This window comes from Panicum hallii, chromosome 9 (genome assembly GCF_002211085.1).
Source record: "Panicum hallii strain FIL2 chromosome 9, PHallii_v3.1, whole genome shotgun sequence".
Taxonomy (NCBI): domain Eukaryota; kingdom Viridiplantae; phylum Streptophyta; class Magnoliopsida; order Poales; family Poaceae; genus Panicum; species Panicum hallii.
The window spans coordinates 36,476-55,362 of record NC_038050.1 but is presented as its reverse complement, the minus strand read 5'-3'; the positions used below and the strand labels follow the sequence as shown (position 1 = coordinate 55,362).

Sequence of the window (18,887 nt, the reverse complement as noted above, 5' to 3'; positions counted from 1 at the left end):
GTTTTGGTTTCTTTTTAGATATATAGTATTTATTATGCATCTAAATATATATTTATATTATGTATTAGAAAAGCTAAAACGATCTATAAAAAAGCTAAAACGATCTATAATTTAAAACTGAGGGAGCAGTATGTATCATGTATGTATGTAAATGATATGCTGTTCTGATACGGGGGATGCCCCCATCCCCAAACCAACGCAAAGCAGACATGCCATGGCCGCGCTCGCCGTCTTCCGCCACCAACGCCGCGCCTCCTCTTGGGCCGCCGCCGTTGCCGATCACGCGCGCTCCGGCCGCCACGCCGCCGCACTCACCGTCTTCCGCCGCGTCCTCCGAGCCCACCCCGCGGTCGCCACCTCCGACCAGCTCGCCTACACCGCCTTGCTCCGTTGCCGCGACCGCCGCCTGGCCTACCAGATACACGCCCAGGTGTGCCGTCGTGGCCTGGCCGCCTCCAACCCCATCCTCGCATGCTCCCTCCTCGCCTTCTACGCCGACTGCGAGGACAGGGACAGCGCCACCAGGGTGTTTGACGAAATGCCGCACCCGGACGCCGTGTCCTACACCGCCATGATCTCCGCCCTCCTCCGCGCCGGGGACTGCCACCGTGCGCTCGCGCTCTACCCGCGCATGCTCCCTCTCTGCGCGCCCACTCAGCACACCTTCTCCAAGTTGCTCGCCGCCTGCACCTCCCTGCGCCTGCGCCGCCACGGCACCATGCTCCACGCACAGCTCCTCCGCTGGGGCAGCTGGGGTCCCCACCTCAGCCTGGTCCTCAAGACCGCGCTCCTCCACATGTACGCCGCCTGTGGCGCCATGGCTTCCGCACGCACTGTGCTCCACGCCACGCCTGAAACCGACGTCGTGCTCTGGACGGCCATCATCACTGCCTACTCGCGGGGTGGCCAGCTCCAGCCTGCTCTGCAGGCGTTCCGTGACATGGAACGCGCCGCGGTGCCACCCAATGCCTTCACCTACGCCGCCCTCATCGCTGCCTGCTCCTCAGCCCACTCGCTGCACATTGGACAGCTGCTCCATGCCCGCCTCATCAAGTTTCGTCTGCAGCATGACACCTCTGCCTGCAATGCACTATTGGACTTGTACAGCAAGTCCTCCACACGTTTCCTTGATTTGCTGCATGCTTTCTGCGCGGTCGACACACCCAACGTGGTGTCCTGGACTGCCTTCATCGCTGGACTCGTGCGCCATGGCAGGGACCAAGAGGCGTTTGCAGCATTTGCTCGCATGCGAGCTACCGGGGTGCAACCCAACTCCTTCACCCTGTCCACTCTTCTGAAAGGCTGCACCTCCGCACAGGCATGTCAACTCGCTGCAAAAATCCATGCGTATGTGCTTAAGACTAGCTTTGAGTCATTGGACGCGGCTGTCGGGAACTCGTTGGTTGATGTGTATGCAAGATCTGCAAGAATGGACGACGCTTGGGATGTGGCAACCACAATGTCCTTCGTTAGGGACAGATTCACATACACGAGCCTAGCCAAAGGGCTGAATCAGATAGGGCTTCACCACAGGGCACTCACGATGATACTTCACATGTTCCATGAGGAGGTTGATATCGATGGTTTCAGCCTAGCTTGCTTCCTTTCCGCTGCTGCGACCTTGGCATCCATGGAGGCTGGGAAGCAGCTGCACTGCTGCGCAGTGAAGTTGGGATTGAGCCATGAGGTATCTGTCTCCAACAGCCTTATCGACATGTACAGCAGGTGCAAGTGTCTGGAGGATGCTAAGAGTACTTTCCGGTTAATCAGGGAACCCAGTGTTGTTTCCTGGAATTCTATTATCTCCGGGCTGGCATCTAACGGTTGTCACGCTGAAGCTTTGTTGACTTTTGAAGACATGATTTTGGTTGGCGCTCAGCCTGATGGGGTCACTTTCTCAGTTGTGCTTTCCGCCTGCAGTTATGGTGGCTTAGTTGACATTGGAATCAAACATTTCAACTCTATGATGAATCTGTTTGGTGTCCCCCCACAAAAGAGCCACTACACATTGTTTCTGGATATGCTGGGACAAGCAGGGCATCTTACAAAGGTGGCACGCACCATCGACTCAGGGGCTGTTCAGCCAGACTTTGTCAATTTACAGGACCCAGTTGGCATTCTGCAAGCTCCATAATGATCTGGTGGTTGACAAATATATTGCAAGGAAGGCACTGGAGTTGGGTCCTTCAGATTCAGTAATATGGAATATGCTTTCAGGCATCTGTGGTGCTCCTAGGATACAAGATTACGACGAGCAGACAGGTTTGCGGGATGACGAGGGATGCAGGTATCCAATCAATTTCTGAAAACTGAGCTTGGGTTTTTGTTACATATACCCAAGGAAACGAAAGTATTATTTCTGGGAAATTTCTTCAGTATGAGAAAAAATCTCCGCATTAAGTTTGTGATGAAAAAGGTTAATTCAGGGTCTGCTTATTTGTTCTTGAGGAGACACTTCCCCACCTTCAAGAATTCATGGAGATTTTATTGCACAGAAAGCACATACAATACATGGCATCTGCCACCTTCACTTAGTTAGCCGGAAGAAATTAACCATTTCTCTTATACAACAACGCTTATTTGGGTACTAGTAAGCATCCTGCTAACATACTCAGATAACGGTGGCTCTGAATAATTACTTCTTGCACAAAAGAAAAACCATTCTGGTCAATGCAGTCAGTTTTCAACTCAATTATGATGCTTCTTGCACAAAGTACTATATTTTTTGCTACTCAAAGCTGAAATCCAGAACATGGTTTGAGAAATAGATTTTTTTTTTGTTTGACCTTTCCTGTAACAGTAGAACTGACAATCAACCATTGCGAAATTCAAAAGCAGCACTTTCAGGGTACATATTTCCTGATGTTTTTAATAAAACTGATGTTGCAAAAGTAAATGTTATGTATTCCCTGCAACCATTTCATGTCAGTAGCTACATCTTTATGCTGGCAGTCATTTCCTTCAAATGTGAAATGATGCCAATTTCTCTTTCACAGAAGCATGGATATGATAACCAGTATAGCATCATACGAAAAGTTCTGGCTCATCGAGTCTTCCCATAGCACAGCTGGTTCTCATGGGCTGGTTGCTTCTGCCCTCATTCCTGGTGTAGTTACTGGTAATATACTAATAGATGATTTTTTGCAAATTTATTTTCCTGAATTTCAGTCATTCCAGCTCTTTATATGAGCCGTTTAATTAAGTTATACAAGATATGGAGCACCACAGTCAATCCTCGAGCCACATATGTCCAAAAGTGGGTATAGTATGCTAGAAATGGGAGGATAAAAGGCTCCACATAGAACTTGTAGAGCTTTACGAAAGGTTGAACTACTGCTTCTGGATCCTTGAGGAAACCTGCAGGCATACCAGCATGTTTAGCTGGATTTAGGTAGTAACAGTCTATACTGAACCTTTATTGATCTTATGAAGCACATACCTTCAGCTATTTTTGGGAACATGTTGAGTAAGTTGGTGACAATATTGAGTATTTCCTGCAGGAATTGCAATTTTTCACAGGAGATGGTTAGTGCGAGCTATGGCTTCATTCAATTGGAATGATACAGCATACAGCAGTAAAAACATGAGTCATTAGTGTGCCTACCAATGCCCATTTTCCTGGTTTCAGTGGTGACTCATCAAAGATATGAACTTTCCTGCAGTGTATGTGAAATCATTGTTATCTCAGGTAAAGGGAAGCATTTTCTTTTTAAAAAAATCCTCGGAATTTATCACAGCATACTGAACTTTCCTGGCAGTTGTTATATCACACCGAACATTCAATAATTGGCTAGGTACTGTTACATTTATGGCTCTTTGGCACAATACACAGTGACAATTAGAATAATATTTCCTTTGATTTTAGGTGAGAGTGTTAGTGAATAGAGTATTTTGTCCTATTCTAGGTAGCATCTTTTTTCTTTTTGACTTAGCTGGGCCATAGCTTTTGTACACAGGATGAAAATGCTGTCATTGATTTGCATGTATATAGGAGGATTGTGAGTCACAAGCGGCTTCAGCTTTTGCGTCCTCCATTTGTATTGCAAGGGCATGAGTGCCATTTACAAACTTTTCTTTCACTGAAATCACAGAAATACTATTCTAATGGTTGCCGTGTGCTGTGGCAAAGAGTCAAGATTTGTGAAGGTACCTAGGCACAATTATTGAACGTCTAGATAGCAAATACCATGTCCTGTGGCAAATTCTGCCTTTTGAAAAAGAATAGTAAAGCCACTAGCAATGCAAACGGTAAAAATGAAAGAGAGAGACAAGAGAGAGGGAGAGGTAGAGGAAGGAAGAGGATGAAATGCTGCTACTGGGAAGGGTATTGATCTCAGCTACCTGATAAGAAGCACCGCTCCATTTTCTGAACATATGTAGAAGCTGCAGCCCTTGGTAAAGGGGATGGTGTATCCATTCCATTCTGTAACAAGCAACATGACGACGTCATTGTCCTATTGATTTCCCCATCACTTTGTTATTTTGAATTCCTAATGAAGGATCTTACCAAGGTGCCACATTACTGCCGCGGTGTGCTCTGCACCTTGACAAACCTCATCGGTGGCAAATTTGACATTCTCTCCCATGGATTCCATCAGTCTTTTGAAGTAGATACGGGTACACTGCATTGAGATATTTTTTCCCCTTTTTGTGAGCTTAAGTATAGGAACCTGACCCTAATAGCTTGATGCTCCAATCTAACATGCAGGGGTAATTGGGCCTTGAAATGCAGATGCTGAAGCAGATGAGAAAATAACCTTGACATCCAGTGGCTTATAATATGCGGTATCCTCGATGACGCAATCAGGGGCAATCAACTTATCCAGCCTTTTGCTGTTCTTTTCATTGAGGGAGGAGTAGAACTCCTGAACGACATCTGACAGGGGCGAAGATGGTAAGGTGGCACCTCTGCGGTTGGGGTTGTTGAGTCTGCCATTTCTGTCTGGTCTGAGTGCTGCGTGTATAGGCTTTAGGGGAAGTCCTTGTTTCCTTGTGTGTATAGGCTGTTGTCGAGGAGGCCGGAGGCGCAATTGAGGAGCTGATTGAAGCTTGAAACAGGGGGATTGGAAGGAGATAGATGGCAAGGTGGAGTTCATGGCGTTGGCTGTGTGAGCAAAGGGAAGGGGCTTGCTTGCTTGATGGAAGAGGTCGCCTGCCTGAAGGGGTGGGAGCTGTGATGTGTGAGGCTTTCAGCTGGACGAATTTGCTTGCTTGCTTGCTTGGTGGTTTAAGAATAGGAGAAACAACGTGATGTGTACATCGCACTGCATTTGCATCATCCATGCTGCTGCGTGGTGTCTACGAGGCATGTGAAGTAAGGGATTGCTTTCTTTGGATGTAACCCAACTGCTTAGCAACCGAAGTAAGAATCTGAATCCTGGATTCCTTTCTTTTTTGAGAATTGGTTGTTTGTGTACAAGTACAAGTACAAGTACAAGCTTGAGACTTGTCAATAAAGGAAGAGAAAAGCATTCATTATTTTCGGAAGAAGCCGAAGACAGCCTTCTTGGAGGTCGCCTTGGACTTGCTGCTCGGCTTCACTGATGGTGCCCGTGATGGCGCTGGCGCCGCTGCTGCCGGTGGTGGCACTGCTGCTGCTGCTGCCGGTGGTGGCGCTGCGGCTGCGACCACTGCTGCTGCAGTGGCCGTGGAGGCGTCGTCGTCGGTGACCGGAACAGGGCCCATGATGTGGTGCTCCCTGATCTCCCTCTTCTCGCTCTCCTCCACCGCCGGCGACGCCAGCGTAGTGGGCGCCACCCACTCCTTGCTGCAGCTGCTGACGCTGATGCTCGCGCCCTCCTCTTCCTGTCCTGGCATCACGTTGACATCACGGGGCTGCTGCTGCTGCCGCTCGCCTGCGCATCCATAAGTTTGATTATTTGCATCGGTTGCCGTGTTGCATCTGCAGCAAGTCGATCCAGAGCTAGAAGAAGAGCATGCACCTGCAGCCACTTGCTGCGTGATGCTCTCCACTTCGAATGAGTCCTCCTCGTCCTCATCACGGGGGTTGTTCAGGCTGCCGGCGGCATCATCGCCCGGCAGCGACATGTCGTCGTCAGAGGAGTCACTGATGAGCTCCACGTCCACCGCCACCACCATCCCGTTCCCGCCCCACTTGGGCGGCGAGGGCGACGCCGCCGCTGCCGTCGCCGCCGCTTTTTCTTCTTCTTCTTCTACTTTGACCGCGGCCTGTTGGTGAGCCTTCTGGTCGCTGGCCGCAGAGGACGACGGGCTCGAGGAGGAGTTGGAGTTGTCGCTGCCGGCGTCCCCGCCTCCACCCGCCGACACGTCGGCGACAAAGTAGGGCCTGAAGCGCGATGGCCGGGCGGGAGGGGCGGCGCCGGCCGTGAAGCTCTCGTGCCGTCTCAGAATTTCCGGGTCCCTTTGGTGGACATCGAAATCGAAGGGGTTGCTGTGCTGGCCGAGCAGGGCCGAAGGGGCCGAGCCGGGGTCGTCGTGATGATGGTGATGGAGGTCGAAGGGGTTCTTGATCAGCACGGCGGGGATGTGGATGTCGAGGTCGATGAGGTTCCGGTGGATGCTGCGCCTGGACATGAGCTTCTCCAGCCTGGCGTCCCTCTCCAGCTCCAGCGAGCCGATGCTCTGGATGCTGCGTTCGTCGTCCGCCGTCCAGGCCACGGCCGCCTTGACGACCTCCTCCTCTTTCTCGCCGACGTCCTCCATGCTGGTGGCCGAGGACCCGTCGTCCGAGCTGTCGTTGTCGCCGGAGGAGCTGCCTCCGGTTGCGGTGAGGTGGCGGTCCTCATCCTCTGACGCTGCCGCGAGCGGCACGTTGGGCTCGCTGTGGACGAGGACGACGCCGAGGAGGAAGGCGGCGAGCAGCCACACGGGGGACGAGGCGGCGAGGAAGGCCAAGCAATGGAGGCGGTGGAGCAGAGCCACGAGGAGCAGGGAGCGCAGGGCCGTCCACCGGTGGCGTCGCCAGAGCAGCGCGTGCGCTGCGGCCATTGGAGCTGGGAGGAGACCTGGAGATTACTGACTATTCATTATTTATTATCAGCAAGCAAAATCGTCTTGGATGCATGCATGATATCGATCGATCACCTTTTTTTCTTCTTTCCTTCCTTCCTTCGAAAGATTTGCTTCAAATATCTGCATGCATATTGCCAATGCGTCCGTCGTCCTCGTCTCCTCGATTCGATTGAATTTGACTCAGCTCGATTCGATTCGTCTCGATTCCATTCGATTCGATTCAGGAGGAAAGCAAAAGGGGGGAAAAACCACAGAGAGGGAGAGAAGCTGGCAAGAACAGGAGGAATGGCAGCCAGCCAGCGGGCGAGCGGCCAAACCGGCGGGGGGGGCATGCACCTCAAGGGCTCTGCCTTGGGCCTAAAGTGAGATACGCTGCTGGGCCTAAAGTGCGATGGGCTGGGCCGTCTTCGAATAATATTTCCAATCATCATCAATAGTAATAGTAGGTGTGGCCGTGTGGGTGCTCAGCTCACCCTATCCAGGCTCCCTATCCTTCTCTTTCCAGTCGTCGTCCACCCGTCCTCCTCCTCCTGCTGCTCCGGCGCCGGCGAGGCAGCTGAGCAGAGGAAAGGAGCCGAAGCAGCAGCAGCACGTAGCTGCCCTGCCTTCCCCTGACCCGGCCAAAACCGCAAGATGCCCGCTTTAGCTGCCTACCCGGGCAAGATGGCCTGCTGCCTCCAGCTCCGCCTCCTTCGCCACCCGGCCCCTGCCCCACCCCCAGCTCGTGTCCTCCTCCTCCTCTCGCCCCCGCGCCTCCGCACCGTCCGAGCGTCTCCTGGTTCGCCCTCGGCCAACTCCTTCGCTGGCTGGTCCTCCGACGGCGCGGACGGCGACGGCGGCGACCAATCTCCTTTAGGGTTCGGACCAGCAGGAGGTGAGACTCATTCGATTCGTCTTCTTCTCCTTACTGATCCATCACATCTAGGCAGCACTTGCACCTGGGTCAATCGAATTTCAAGTTACTGCTCCTCCTCAGGGCTTCTAGGACCCGGGCTTGCTGCGTTCTTCTTCTTTGCTGGTCTTACCTTTGCTGCAGTCTCCATCAGAAGCAGCAGCAACTACGCAGCTGGTACGCATCCCATTCTCTTACTTTTCTTTCTACTAACCCTATCTAGCAATGCGTTGTGCTTTTTCATCCCATCTCCAAGAACCAAAGCCACCCCATCCCGCTCACCTTCCCAGTTGCTGTCTGTTGGTTCTCTATGCAGGAAAAATGCAAAAATTGTCTTCAGATAGCGCTGCTACGGAATCTTACTCTGATTATGACCCCCACAAAGACAATTCTGTGAGGGAAGATGCCCAGGCTTCCTTATCAACTGATTGCGAGGATGACAATGACAGCTTCGAGACGGGAAAGGGTGCGGATGAGTTAATGCCACCTCTAGAATCAGACGAGTTACCGGGGGGGCCAGCTGAGTGTAAAATGGAGCTCCCTCTGCAAAACACTGAGCTCGATACTAATGGTAACCACATTATCAGTGAAGAAGCGCATCAGGCTGACAATCTCGTTGCTCCAGACGGTACTCAGAGTCCGCTGCTACCTCCTCCTTTGCCCATCTCAGCTGAATATGCTCAGGATGCTTGTGCACCATCTAGCAAACTTGATGGTGCAGGCTCTGAGGGAATTCCTAATCTAGAAGCAATATCAGATGCGATGGTGCTAGATTCAGATGATATTGTGCCCATCCGAGAGATCTCTAGCGGTGGTGTTCTGGTGGCATCTCACCCAGAGGACAAAGGTATCGAGCAGAATCCAGAAATTCATAACAAAGATGAAGCTTATCCGTCCACATTGCCTGATTATATAGAGCATGTAAGTGCGGATGGAATGCTTCCACCGGGCTTGAATGATTTACCTATGGGGAGTAGCGAGCCAGGAAGCGGGGAGGAAATTTTAGCAAAGGATCTATATAAAAGGGAAAGTGAATCAGAAAACCAAAACAAATCATTCAAGTCCACACCTCCTGACCAATCTTTTTCTTCTGCTGGAATTCCTGCTCCCTCTCTAGTATCCACTGCTTCACAGGTGCCCGCTGGGCAGATTGTGGTTCCAGCTTCTGTTGACCCAACCCAGGAAAATGCAGTAGCTGCCCTTAAAATTCTAAAGGTATCTTTCATGAGTCCAGTCCGCCCTTCTCTTTTCTATTTAGCCCTGAACCAATGTTGTTTGTTGTGCTGACCTGGACTACCATTGGCACTGTGGATAAGTATCACACTATATGTTGCAGCATCTCATTTGCATGATTTAAACTGCATAATGGAGTTGTTTGTTAGACAGGCAATCTTTATTTAAGTATATGGAACTCTTTGCCTGACAATTTACCCTCTTTTAAGGTGATCGAACCCAGTGTTCGAGCTGGTGACCTGTGTACCCGACGTGAGTATGCTCGATGGTTGGTAGTTGCAAGCAATTGCCTTTCAAGGTGCATATCTTTTCTTCTGCATCAATTGACCTCCCAAGCAGGGAGATATGCAGTATCGTTCCAGTTTTCTTTTCTTTATTTCCTATTTGAGCAAATGGGTTCACTTTCTTGATCTATCGAAGCTTATTGCTTCCTGCGGTTAGATTTTCATTTTTCCTCTCTTAGGTGACCGTTCCATTAACCAGCTTATTCTTCTGGATTCCAAACAGGAACACTTTCTCGAAAGTGTATCCGGCAATGTATATTGATAATGTCACTGAACTTGCATTTGATGATGTGACACCTGAAGATCCTGATTTTCCTTTCATACAAGGTGAGGCATGCTAGTCTTTTTCCCCAAAAAAACCACATCTTTAAGTTTGATTAGTGAATCGTCATTGTGGAATGCTATGTCATTCTTATTAATTTCAATATACTCGTAGGCTTAGCAGAAGCTGGATTGATTTCTAGCAAGCTTTCGAGATCTGATATGAATTTGCCAGAAGATCTTCAGGATGATCATAACTTGTTTTCCCCCGAGAGGTGATGGTCATTCAGTTGCATCCGGCTCGCTCTCTTTTTTGCTCTCATCAAAGCCCTAATCTTCCTTGCAGTCGTCTGTCACGTCAAGACCTTGTGAGTTGGAAAATGGCCCTGGATAAGAGGCAACTACCTGAAGTTGACAGAAATGTAAGAAATGAGAAATATCTTATCATTCATAATCCTCTCTTGAAATCAGCTGCCTATACTTACACTAATGCTCTCTCTCAGTCTTTGTACAGAGCATCTGGCTATATAGACATTGACAAGATAAACACAGCTTCCTGGCCTGCTTTGGTTGCTGACTTGGCTGCTGGAGACCAGAGCATTACAGCTCTTGCCTTTGGTAAGCTCTGTATATAATTGATCTTCCTGTGTAGATTCTGGGTTATTTCTAAACCTCTTCTCTTGAAGGTTTTACAAGACTTTTCCAACCAGACAAACCTGTCACGAAAGGACAAGCTTCCCTAGCAATTTCAACTGGTGATTCCACTGAGGTGGTTCTGGAGGAGCTTGCTCGTATTGAGGCAGAGAAAATAGCTGAAGCAGCTGTAAATGCACATGGTGCATTGGTTGCTCAGGTTGAGAAAGATCTTAATGCAAGTTTTGAAAGGGATCTTAAAAAGGAAAGAGAAAAGGTAGAGACCCTTGAAAAACTAGCTGAAGAAGCAAGGATGGAACTTGATAGATTGAGAGCAGAAAGAGAAGAAGAAAAGAACATTCTTCTCAGGGGCAGAGCTGCTGTTGAAACTGAAATGGAAGTTCTATCAAAGTTGAGGAGTGAAGTAGAGGAACAGCTACAGAGCGTACTGAGCAAGAAGGTGGAGATCTCATTCGAGAAGAGTAGGATTGAGAAACTCCAAAAGGAAATAGAGAATGAAAACTTGGCTGTTGTGCAACTTCAATATGAACTTGAAGTGGAGAGGAAGGCATTATCTATGGCCAGGCAGGAATTCTTGACACTCGAGATTTCCTCTGCACTAAATTTATTTTCCCTGATCCCCAACCTGTCTTTAGGTTGTATGTTGTCTCTGCATTTTAGTACAGGCAATGTGGTTTACTGGTTTCTTATCTGAGATAAAGTTTTTGTTATTCTGGACATCATATAGTTTAATGTTCAACTCCTGATCGCTCAGACTTTGAAGTTTGGGCACTTAACTTTCTTCTGGGGACTTGTAATTGTAGAGATGATACTGGAGACTTACAACATCCTTGATATCACATAAATTACTAAGAATACTATAAAATTCTGCTGGTGATTGATATACTCTTATATACTTCTGCTTTCGGAACTAAAAGTATACTCACGGTCTTAAGTTCACGCTAACTATACTCACAGTCTTAAGTTCATGCTAACTATTTCATGAAGAATTTCCAGCTTTTGTATTCGAGACGGCCAACTGTATCATAATCTGCATTTTCATGCTGCATGATATAGCTGATAGGCTTTATCAGAATGCATTGATGTTATATCAGTTATCCTGTATCAATTGACATACCCTCTTTAACCAGGGCTTGGGCGGAGGAGGAAGCGAAAAAGGCTCGGGAGCATGCACGGGCCCTTGAGGAGGCTCGGAACCTATGGGAGCGTCAAGGAATCAAAGTTGTTGTTGAACAAGGACTTGGGGAAGATGCTTCAGCTGGAGTCACATGGGCTAATGCTGGCAAAGAACATCCAGTTGATGAGGCTATCAACAGGGCAGACTCTTTGCTCGAGAAGCTAGAGTCAATGTGTGCTAAGATGAAAGTGCGGTCTTGTGATGTGTTGGAGAGAGTGATGCAGCATGTGAGGTTCTTCATTGCAAGCCTAAAGCAGCAAGCAGCAGATGCAAGGCATTGGTGTACTGAGTTTGGGGCGGCTGCTGCTTCCAAAGCAAACAAGGTATCAGCAGAAGTGCAGGGCGGTGTATGTGCATTTGGTTCTACCATTGGTGATAAGTCGAAGAGGGTAATGGACGACTGCAAGGAGAGCCTGGAGAAGTTTTCTCACAGATTCAAGATGGACTAGAGGCCGTGTCATCTCTGTACCAAGATGAGTAGAGTGGTAGGAGCTGTGCAGCTAGAAAAGGAAGAATAGTTATTCGCTTGGAATAAATCTGTGGTTGTTGTTGTAGAGTGTTCTATAGTCATATACTCATACTGGAATGAACAGTAGCAATTCCCGTGGAATAAGTCAGCCGATGCTTTGTGATGAAGCTTTCTAGTCATATACTCATACTGGAATGAACAGTAGCAATTCCCGTGGAATAAGTCAGCCGATGCTTTGTGATGAAGCTTTCTATTTTTGCTCTTATAAGTTATAAACCATGAGCGGGACGAGCTCCTGTCGTTTCATGTTAGATGGAGGACGAGGTGAAAGGATTCGCACTTGAAGCACAGGTCCAAACTCCAAACCAAACCCAAATCCAAATGGAATAAAACCTGAAAGCATGACTATGTTGAGCACAGTAAATAATGATTCAGACATTGACAGAAGTCGATTCAGGCAATGGATGCACTAGTCAGGATCATGTGCAGCGTATATAAGCTGTTTTCATACAACTCCAGCTTCGTTTTAAATTTTCATCACGGACAACATAATATGATCCGCAAGGAACCACTTGGTAAGGTGGGGGTTACTTGCTGATCTATACAACGCACCACAATGTTCACAGCGCCCGTCATCTCTTCCCGACACTTATTTCAATGTCCTATTTATACTTGCAACAGTATCTTCCCCTTTCTGTAGTTCTTTTGGTGCTACAGCTCAGAGCTTTGACGCAATTCTGAGCTTCGTGCTTGGCTCAGAAGTCTGGTTTGCTGCAGCAGCATTGGTTAGCATGCTGGCCTTCACTTGGAAAAGGAGCTCATGGGCTTCCTCAAAATGAGGGCTGGTGGCTTTCTTCACGTTATCCATCCAGATGAGGATCTTCTCATGAGCTCCCAGAAATCGGTCACGTACGTCATTGCCAAGGATCTGCAAAGCTACATATTGCCGTTAAGAACAATCTCACAAGTCAGAACAGCACTCAAGATAGTAGCAGGAAACACACATACCTCCAATTGCATTATTTCACAAACAAGGCTCAGATCTGCAATTGATGGCTGGGGGCTACCTAGCAAGAACTTTGCATCACCCTTCAGCCACACTGATTCAATCCTTCCTAGTGACTGCATTAGAAGTTTTCCTGCTTGTTTTACAGCATCAGGACTTGTCGTAAGACCAAGAAAGGGAGCCAGTGCTGTGTGCATTACAAGGGTTGCTGCAAGTACAAACAATCAAAAGGGCTCAGTTGAGACAAATTTTCGTGATTGTGTCCGCTGGAAACTGTAGATGCTCATCACAGTTCTGAAGCATAGTTAATTTCATCGACAAATAAACTCAGTTGGCATAATTTCTAGTGAACACATCTAAGGTTTCTGGTCTGAGGAACCAAACAATTAATAGATCATATAGTGCCAACCCCAAGCATAAACCACTTCTTCAGCTTGAGGAATAGAGTGGGTTGTTCCATCATCATCATGTCTCTTATAAACACAAGGCTGGTACAAAAATAAGAAATGGAATCATCGTTTCAAAGATATGGCATGACCCTATGATGAACTAGCCACCCATCATTGGATGCAAACCAAACACCCTACATGGTGAATCATAACTCCGCCGCAGCCTAGCGAAACCAAACCCATGAGTAACTTTGGTTCTCACCTGCACCACGACGCAAATTTGAGTGATGCCAATCCAAGATTGAGTCAATTTTGGCTCTGGTGAACAAATCAGCAGGATACCTATATGAAAAAGGATATAAGCAGTCACTTGAATTACCAAGGTTCAAGGAAGATATAGAATTCTCATCACAATTGACAAATGCATTATCATGTCAAGCCATGAAAGCGCTGCGCTGCCTTCGACCAAGGTCAGCAGCTGTTGCACGGTGACTAAGAGTCGACCACGCACAAGAACTTGCATACCCCCCACCCCCCACCCTCACCCCCACCCCACAAGAAGAAAGTGTGCCGATAGAGAATTGGCTTAAGGCTGGAGGAGCTCATAGCTGTCGGTCATGGGTCTCCTGCTGCAGAGTGACGTGCCCAACAGAGTCCCACATCTGATATCTTGCACCAGTGATGATCCCGAAGCACTTGATTGGCAATCTGTTGGTTGATTGTGTGCTTGGGGGCAATCCCGGTGTAGCATCCAAGCAGTGTAATGCCTTACACATTTGATTGAACTTCATTAAACACTTATACTATGTCATTGCAGGAAAGTTGACAAGGTTTTCAGAAATGCTTATACTATGTCATTCCTTATAACATATACACTCAAATACCTCCCAAGTCCCAACCTCTCAAAATACTTGAATGTGTTATTTCACTCTCATTTGGGAGATGGACATGCTACTTGTATGTGTAATTTGCTCTCGTCTGCTCTTCTGAACATGATTCCTGTTTATATGTTATATTTTGGTCTCATTTCGACTTGCAAACTGCACCAGCAGTGCATCCACCACCAGACCTAACTAGAAGCAGCAGCTGCTGATGCAAGAGCTGCACAAAAAATAGCAGCACCACTGCACAAGCAGAACCTGAAACAGCAGCAAGAGCCCATATGCAGGGGCAAAAGTGCCTTTTTACATCAACTAACAGAGCTCTAATGGTGCTGATGGCATATAATGAACAAAAGGTGATATTCAGTGGCACAGAAGTAAACCAGAGCTATTCAATGGAAACTCTGAATCTAAAATGTTACTAAATTGATCATTATATTCACATTTCAATTTGAACAATCTGGTGGTTGAAAGACTCCAACAATGACTAAAGAACTTGTGAGAAATAAAATAGTCATAAATTACATTATGTAACTCAGCACCAACCAAAAAACAGAGCGGCATATCCCTAAAAAGATAAAAATAAGCAGCACTTTTAGAAAATGAAAAAAGTTGAGTGTCACTGCTGATATGTAACGCACCAGTGATCCGCAACTCCAGGGAACACGGACGCAAGATACCTCAAAATAGCATGACTGTCACAAGAGGACAAGTTTCATCATGAAAGATCAAATATCATAACAACTAGAAACATAATTTAAGCAAGTCAAAAACAATTACATATATGACATAGTAACCGCGTGATCCTAGAATCCCAGTTATATCATAAAGTAATTAAACTATTTCATTAGTAAGTCCAGAATGTTTTCGTTTAGGTATCAGGTACCTCCCCAATCCCCATTTGCGCTTGTAAGAATAAAAATATGTCAGCTCCTAAGCAACACGTAAAAGGCAAAGAAAAAATGTTAGAACATGCTATCAACAGAAAACAAGGAAAAACTAATACTTTAAGTATAGTCGAATGCACTGAGTCTATGTATGTGGTTGTTCGTGGATGACCTTTCAGCAAAGTTTGAGAAGGTAAGAAAGCAAATAATAAATCATGAGAGTTGGTCAAAGCTTTGAGAGGGTGTACCTCTCAAATAGTTTGAATCTTCCATCAACAATTGCAGGCACTTGTCCCATCGGGTTTATTTCTGAAGAGACAAAAGAAGCAATCAGCGTACCTCGAGAAGCACTGCAAATACTAATGAGATAGGCAAATACGAAGTATTATCGCATAGAATTGCCACTCAATTTGACGAAGTTGGAAGAATTACAACCCCCCATTGCCCTCTTCTCTCAAGAAGGGAAAATGAACAAAATCAGGAGGATATGGGGATGATACTTCTGAATTCGGCGGATAGGTGCTGAGACTTGAACAGATCCACCGTGATCTCCTCGAAATCGATCTGATTCACCCTGCAAGCGGAGGTTGAAATCAAGAATCGGCGGCCAGATGACTAGGGAACCGAACGGAATACCTGCAGAAGATGATGACGGCTCGCGAGGGCTGCGACCGCCGGTCGGCGTACACCTTGATGGGCTGCATAGCGAAGCTAGGGAGGCTTCTCCGACTCTTGCTGGTCTGCTCTTCTGCTGCTAGCCTCCTGTTGTTGGTGCTGCTGCTTGGCGGAGCACGCGGAAAAGGCGCAGCCGCAGACAGGAAAGAGTCTAGATATCCGCTATAACGGCTCGGAGTAACTCCCCGAACGAAATAGGAGTAGGCAAAATTGCATCCTCAGCAGTCAGCAACAATGTTCCGGACATGATAGCCAAGATATTGCTTTGGATGGTATTGTAGCAATCATGTTTCACCGTATCATACTAAGGTAAGAATTTCTCCAAAATAATAATGAATAAAAATAACTTTACCCTGAGCAAGGTTTCTCCAAGTCACAATTCTGTGATTCATTCTGTTTCAGAAAAAAAAAACTGAGATTGATTCCGTAGTCACTATAGCAAGCTTAAATTCCAATAATAGTATAATAAAGTTATTTTTAATGAGGATAGGGATGGCTTCTAGGACTAAGTGAAGGTTGCTACGCAATATTACAGCGGCCTCTAAATTTTGTTGCACTATTTTCTAAATGATTATAATAGCGTCAACAAACTCTAAACTCTAAAACTCTAAACCCTAAACTTTAAAAAACCACTGAGACACTTGCGTCGCCCCCGCGTGGGCGACTCGAGCGGCGCAGAAGCACTGGCCGCCACCTGCTACCCCGACAAATCCCTCACCGCGCCGCCGCGAGCCGTCGGAAGCCCGTGCGGCTCACGACGAGGACGGCGGTAGGGCCTCTTCCCCGTCTTCCGGCGGTTCTGGGCGGGCGCCGCCGCTTGAGTTGTTTGAGGGGGCTAGCCGATGTGGGCGGCGCCCCGTGACGACGGAGCCTGAGGGCCACAGATCCGACACTACGACGGCTAGATTCGGTGGTTGTGCGACCGAGCAAGTGCGAGGCGAGGCGGAGGAGACGCCCCGGCCGGCGACGGAGCGGTGGCCGCACGCACGTGGACGGCACCAGGCCCCCGCCTCGGGGGCGTGCTGCGGCACTCCCTGGTCCCGCGGCGGCTTCGCGTGCTCACGGATGCGTGGGCCTAGGTGTCGAGCGCGCAGGCGGGTTGGCGGCGCCTGTGGCCGCGAGGGGGCAGCCGTAAGGGGAGGAGGAGGCGCAGCGCGACGACGGCGCCGCGACACACGTGGCGTGGGGCTGCGCGTGAAGGTGGGGGGTGGCGCGGTTTGCGGCTGCATCTGGAGGCGGCACTGCCCGTGGTTGATGGCCGGTGTGAAGCTAGGAGCGGGGGCTGACGGTCTGGCGACGGTTGTGGTGGCCATGTGCGGTAGCGGGCGGCGCGGAGCTTGGGGGCGGCACCTAGCGCGGGGCTTCGGCATGTCTGCGTGGGCAGCGGCGGCCGAGGCTGCGTGAAGCAATGAGCTAGCCGCGGCTCGAGGAGGCATAGCGGCAGCGTTGCACCCGGGAGCACTTCCGTGGCTGTGGTCTTGGATGCCGGGCTAAGTGCGTGCAGTCAGGGATGGGATTCTCCGGGCAAAAGCCTGGCCGGCGTTCCTGCTGGTGGCGATGGCGACGGCGCCCTAGGGCGTCGTTCTCCCTGTTGGGGGTATCATCTGTTGGGATTGAAACAGACTGTGCTTATGATTGGCCCGATATTGTTTGTTATCGCGCTCAGTGGTCCGTCGGTTGCCTTCCTCATAAGTAGACTCGACGTGCATTGCACGGAGTGATGCTTTGGATGGCCTAACCTTCGTGTAGCAGCTGGCGCATGAGATGTGTTGGACCTGTGACTGCTGGGAGGCCCCCCGCCATTGTGCGGCTGACTCTCGGTGCCTGTGTCCTTTCAGTGCCGTGGGCACAATGCCTGATCCTTAACGAGTGCTTGTGTGATGCTACCCGTTCAGCGCTGACAGCTGCCGAGTGCTGATGCCTAGCATCGCCGTTGCTGCCGCGTATTTATACACGGCCGCATCGGCAGCTTTCGCAACTGGACCATTAGATTCCCAAACGCCCACGGTCCGTTGCTTGATTCCGAGCTGTATTTACTCGCTCTATTCTAATCGCCCTAGCGCAAGGAGACGAGGTATATACCGGGACAACTCAAACTCGTGTACTTGCAGTGCAGCGGCCCACTCCTTTTTTTTCCTCTCATTTTTTTCTATGCTTGCGCCAGCATCATAGAGATTCATAGGCTGTTATGTGATGACATATTCTTTGGCTAGAAAATAATAATGATACGAGCTCTAATGATGATGTGCCGCGAATGTTCTTCTCTGAATCCCTATATGCTCTTCTAAACTGTAGTAAGATGCACAGATTTCTGCTCACCTGATAAATCGCGTCTAATGTTGCCTCCCCCAAGGCTCATTTACTCATTTCCGCCCCTTTGATTATACTATTATGTCTAAGAAATAGCTGCTTGGAAGGTGTTTGATGAGCGGCACCTTTTGGCGTCATCACCTCCTTGAAGACATCGTTTGAAGAGACCATCTCAGACCTATTGGCATTGCCGGTGTCGCCGTTGGTCAGTGGCTCTGCCGGTGGCCCGGCAAGGTAGCTGGTGCAGATGGTAGGCTCGAAGGGGGTTGCCGAGCCCTCATGGTGGCGACCAATGTTATGCCAGCACCTAGGATCCTCGCATGGGTGTCGTCTTCGTCTTCTTGCAGCGGACCGCCACGGCTGGCGTTGCTTGACAACTGTCAGTGCAGTGTGGGACTGCGTTGGAGGACGGCGCTTGCAGCAATGACATTGTGGGATGACTAGGTTTGTAGCGGACTGTGGCAGGTTGCTTAGCCTTACTCAGCGACTCTGGTGCGGTACATTGTCGGAAGACGGCGTAGACGACAACTTGGCATGATGGCATGATGGCGAAGGCTGTTTGCGTGGGTGGTGCAACGAGATGTTGTCGTCCGGCGGGCGCGGCTCGGCTGTTTTGATGGGGTTCTTGGAAACAGGGCAACATTATTCATTTTCTTGACGGTGACCTAGTAGACGGATTTGCGACTCGGAGCACTGAAGTGGGCGTGGCGAGGCCCCCGCGAGTGGCGTCTTCGGCGAGGCGACGAGCGAGATAGAGTCCAACTGCGGATGTGGCG

General features: G+C 48.9%; 5 protein-coding genes across 19 annotated transcripts; 2 read left to right on the top strand and 3 right to left on the bottom strand.

Moving 5' to 3' along the window:
• Positions 1-165: 165 nt before the first annotated feature.
• Positions 166-5,490, top strand: LOC112874947 (pentatricopeptide repeat-containing protein At5g52850, chloroplastic-like). Of its 10 annotated transcripts, XM_025938568.1 has the most exons (6): positions 166-2,287; positions 2,997-3,118; positions 3,501-3,688; positions 4,500-4,617; positions 4,709-4,894; positions 5,003-5,490. In XM_025938568.1, the coding sequence occupies exon 1, from the start codon at positions 215-217 to the stop codon at positions 2,132-2,134; it is 1,920 nt and encodes a 639-aa protein (XP_025794353.1). In that variant the 5' UTR covers positions 166-214; the 3' UTR covers positions 2,135-2,287; positions 2,997-3,118; positions 3,501-3,688; positions 4,500-4,617; positions 4,709-4,894; positions 5,003-5,490. The 10 variants fall into 10 exon arrangements, with proteins under 10 accessions (XP_025794353.1, XP_025794351.1, XP_025794348.1 ...); XM_025938566.1 differs by having other exon boundaries at positions 4,512-4,617; positions 4,709-5,490; XM_025938563.1 differs by having other exon boundaries at positions 4,709-5,490.
• Positions 2,253-12,142, top strand: LOC112874945. Of its 3 annotated transcripts, XM_025938555.1 has the most exons (11): positions 2,253-2,262; positions 7,568-7,867; positions 7,970-8,062; positions 8,202-9,100; positions 9,328-9,416; positions 9,626-9,729; positions 9,839-9,938; positions 10,010-10,085; positions 10,167-10,281; positions 10,350-10,881; positions 11,448-11,943. In XM_025938555.1, the coding sequence occupies exons 2-11, from the start codon at positions 7,627-7,629 to the stop codon at positions 11,941-11,943; spliced, it is 2,745 nt and encodes a 914-aa protein (XP_025794340.1). In that variant the 5' UTR covers positions 2,253-2,262; positions 7,568-7,626. The 3 variants fall into 3 exon arrangements, with proteins under 3 accessions (XP_025794340.1, XP_025794341.1, XP_025794342.1); XM_025938556.1 differs by lacking the exon at positions 2,253-2,262 and having other exon boundaries at positions 7,476-7,867; positions 11,448-12,142; XM_025938557.1 differs by lacking the exon at positions 2,253-2,262 and having other exon boundaries at positions 7,476-7,867; positions 10,350-10,952; positions 11,448-12,130.
• On the bottom strand, positions 3,152-5,020 carry LOC112874950. Its single transcript, XM_025938575.1, has 6 exons — positions 4,758-5,020; positions 4,508-4,622; positions 4,342-4,423; positions 3,605-3,656; positions 3,440-3,494; positions 3,152-3,357 (listed from the first exon to the last, which is right to left on the bottom strand). The coding sequence occupies exons 2-6, from the start codon at positions 4,593-4,595 to the stop codon at positions 3,182-3,184; spliced, it is 453 nt and encodes a 150-aa protein (XP_025794360.1). The 5' UTR covers positions 4,596-4,622; positions 4,758-5,020; the 3' UTR covers positions 3,152-3,181.
• Positions 5,438-7,334, bottom strand: LOC112874948 (histone-lysine N-methyltransferase SETD1B-like). 3 transcript variants are annotated; one of them, XM_025938570.1, is made up of 2 exons: positions 7,066-7,334; positions 5,438-6,996 (listed from the first exon to the last, which is right to left on the bottom strand). In XM_025938570.1, exon 2 carries the CDS (start codon positions 6,967-6,969, stop codon positions 5,476-5,478), a length of 1,494 nt encoding a protein of 497 aa, XP_025794355.1. In that variant the 5' UTR covers positions 6,970-6,996; positions 7,066-7,334; the 3' UTR covers positions 5,438-5,475. The 3 variants fall into 3 exon arrangements, with proteins under 3 accessions (XP_025794355.1, XP_025794354.1, XP_025794357.1); XM_025938569.1 differs by having other exon boundaries at positions 5,438-6,986; XM_025938572.1 differs by lacking the exon at positions 7,066-7,334 and having other exon boundaries at positions 5,438-5,855; positions 5,943-7,057.
• Positions 12,143-12,401: 259 nt separating the features above from the next.
• On the bottom strand, positions 12,402-16,043 carry LOC112874949 (glutathione S-transferase T1). 2 transcript variants are annotated; one of them, XM_025938573.1, is made up of 7 exons: positions 15,763-16,043; positions 15,627-15,700; positions 15,375-15,435; positions 14,881-14,934; positions 13,621-13,700; positions 12,972-13,177; positions 12,402-12,891 (listed from the first exon to the last, which is right to left on the bottom strand). In XM_025938573.1, the coding sequence occupies exons 1-7, from the start codon at positions 15,828-15,830 to the stop codon at positions 12,682-12,684; spliced, it is 753 nt and encodes a 250-aa protein (XP_025794358.1). In that variant the 5' UTR covers positions 15,831-16,043; the 3' UTR covers positions 12,402-12,681. The 2 variants fall into 2 exon arrangements, with proteins under 2 accessions (XP_025794358.1, XP_025794359.1); XM_025938574.1 differs by lacking the exon at positions 14,881-14,934.
• Between the last annotated feature and the right edge of the window lie 2,844 nt (positions 16,044-18,887).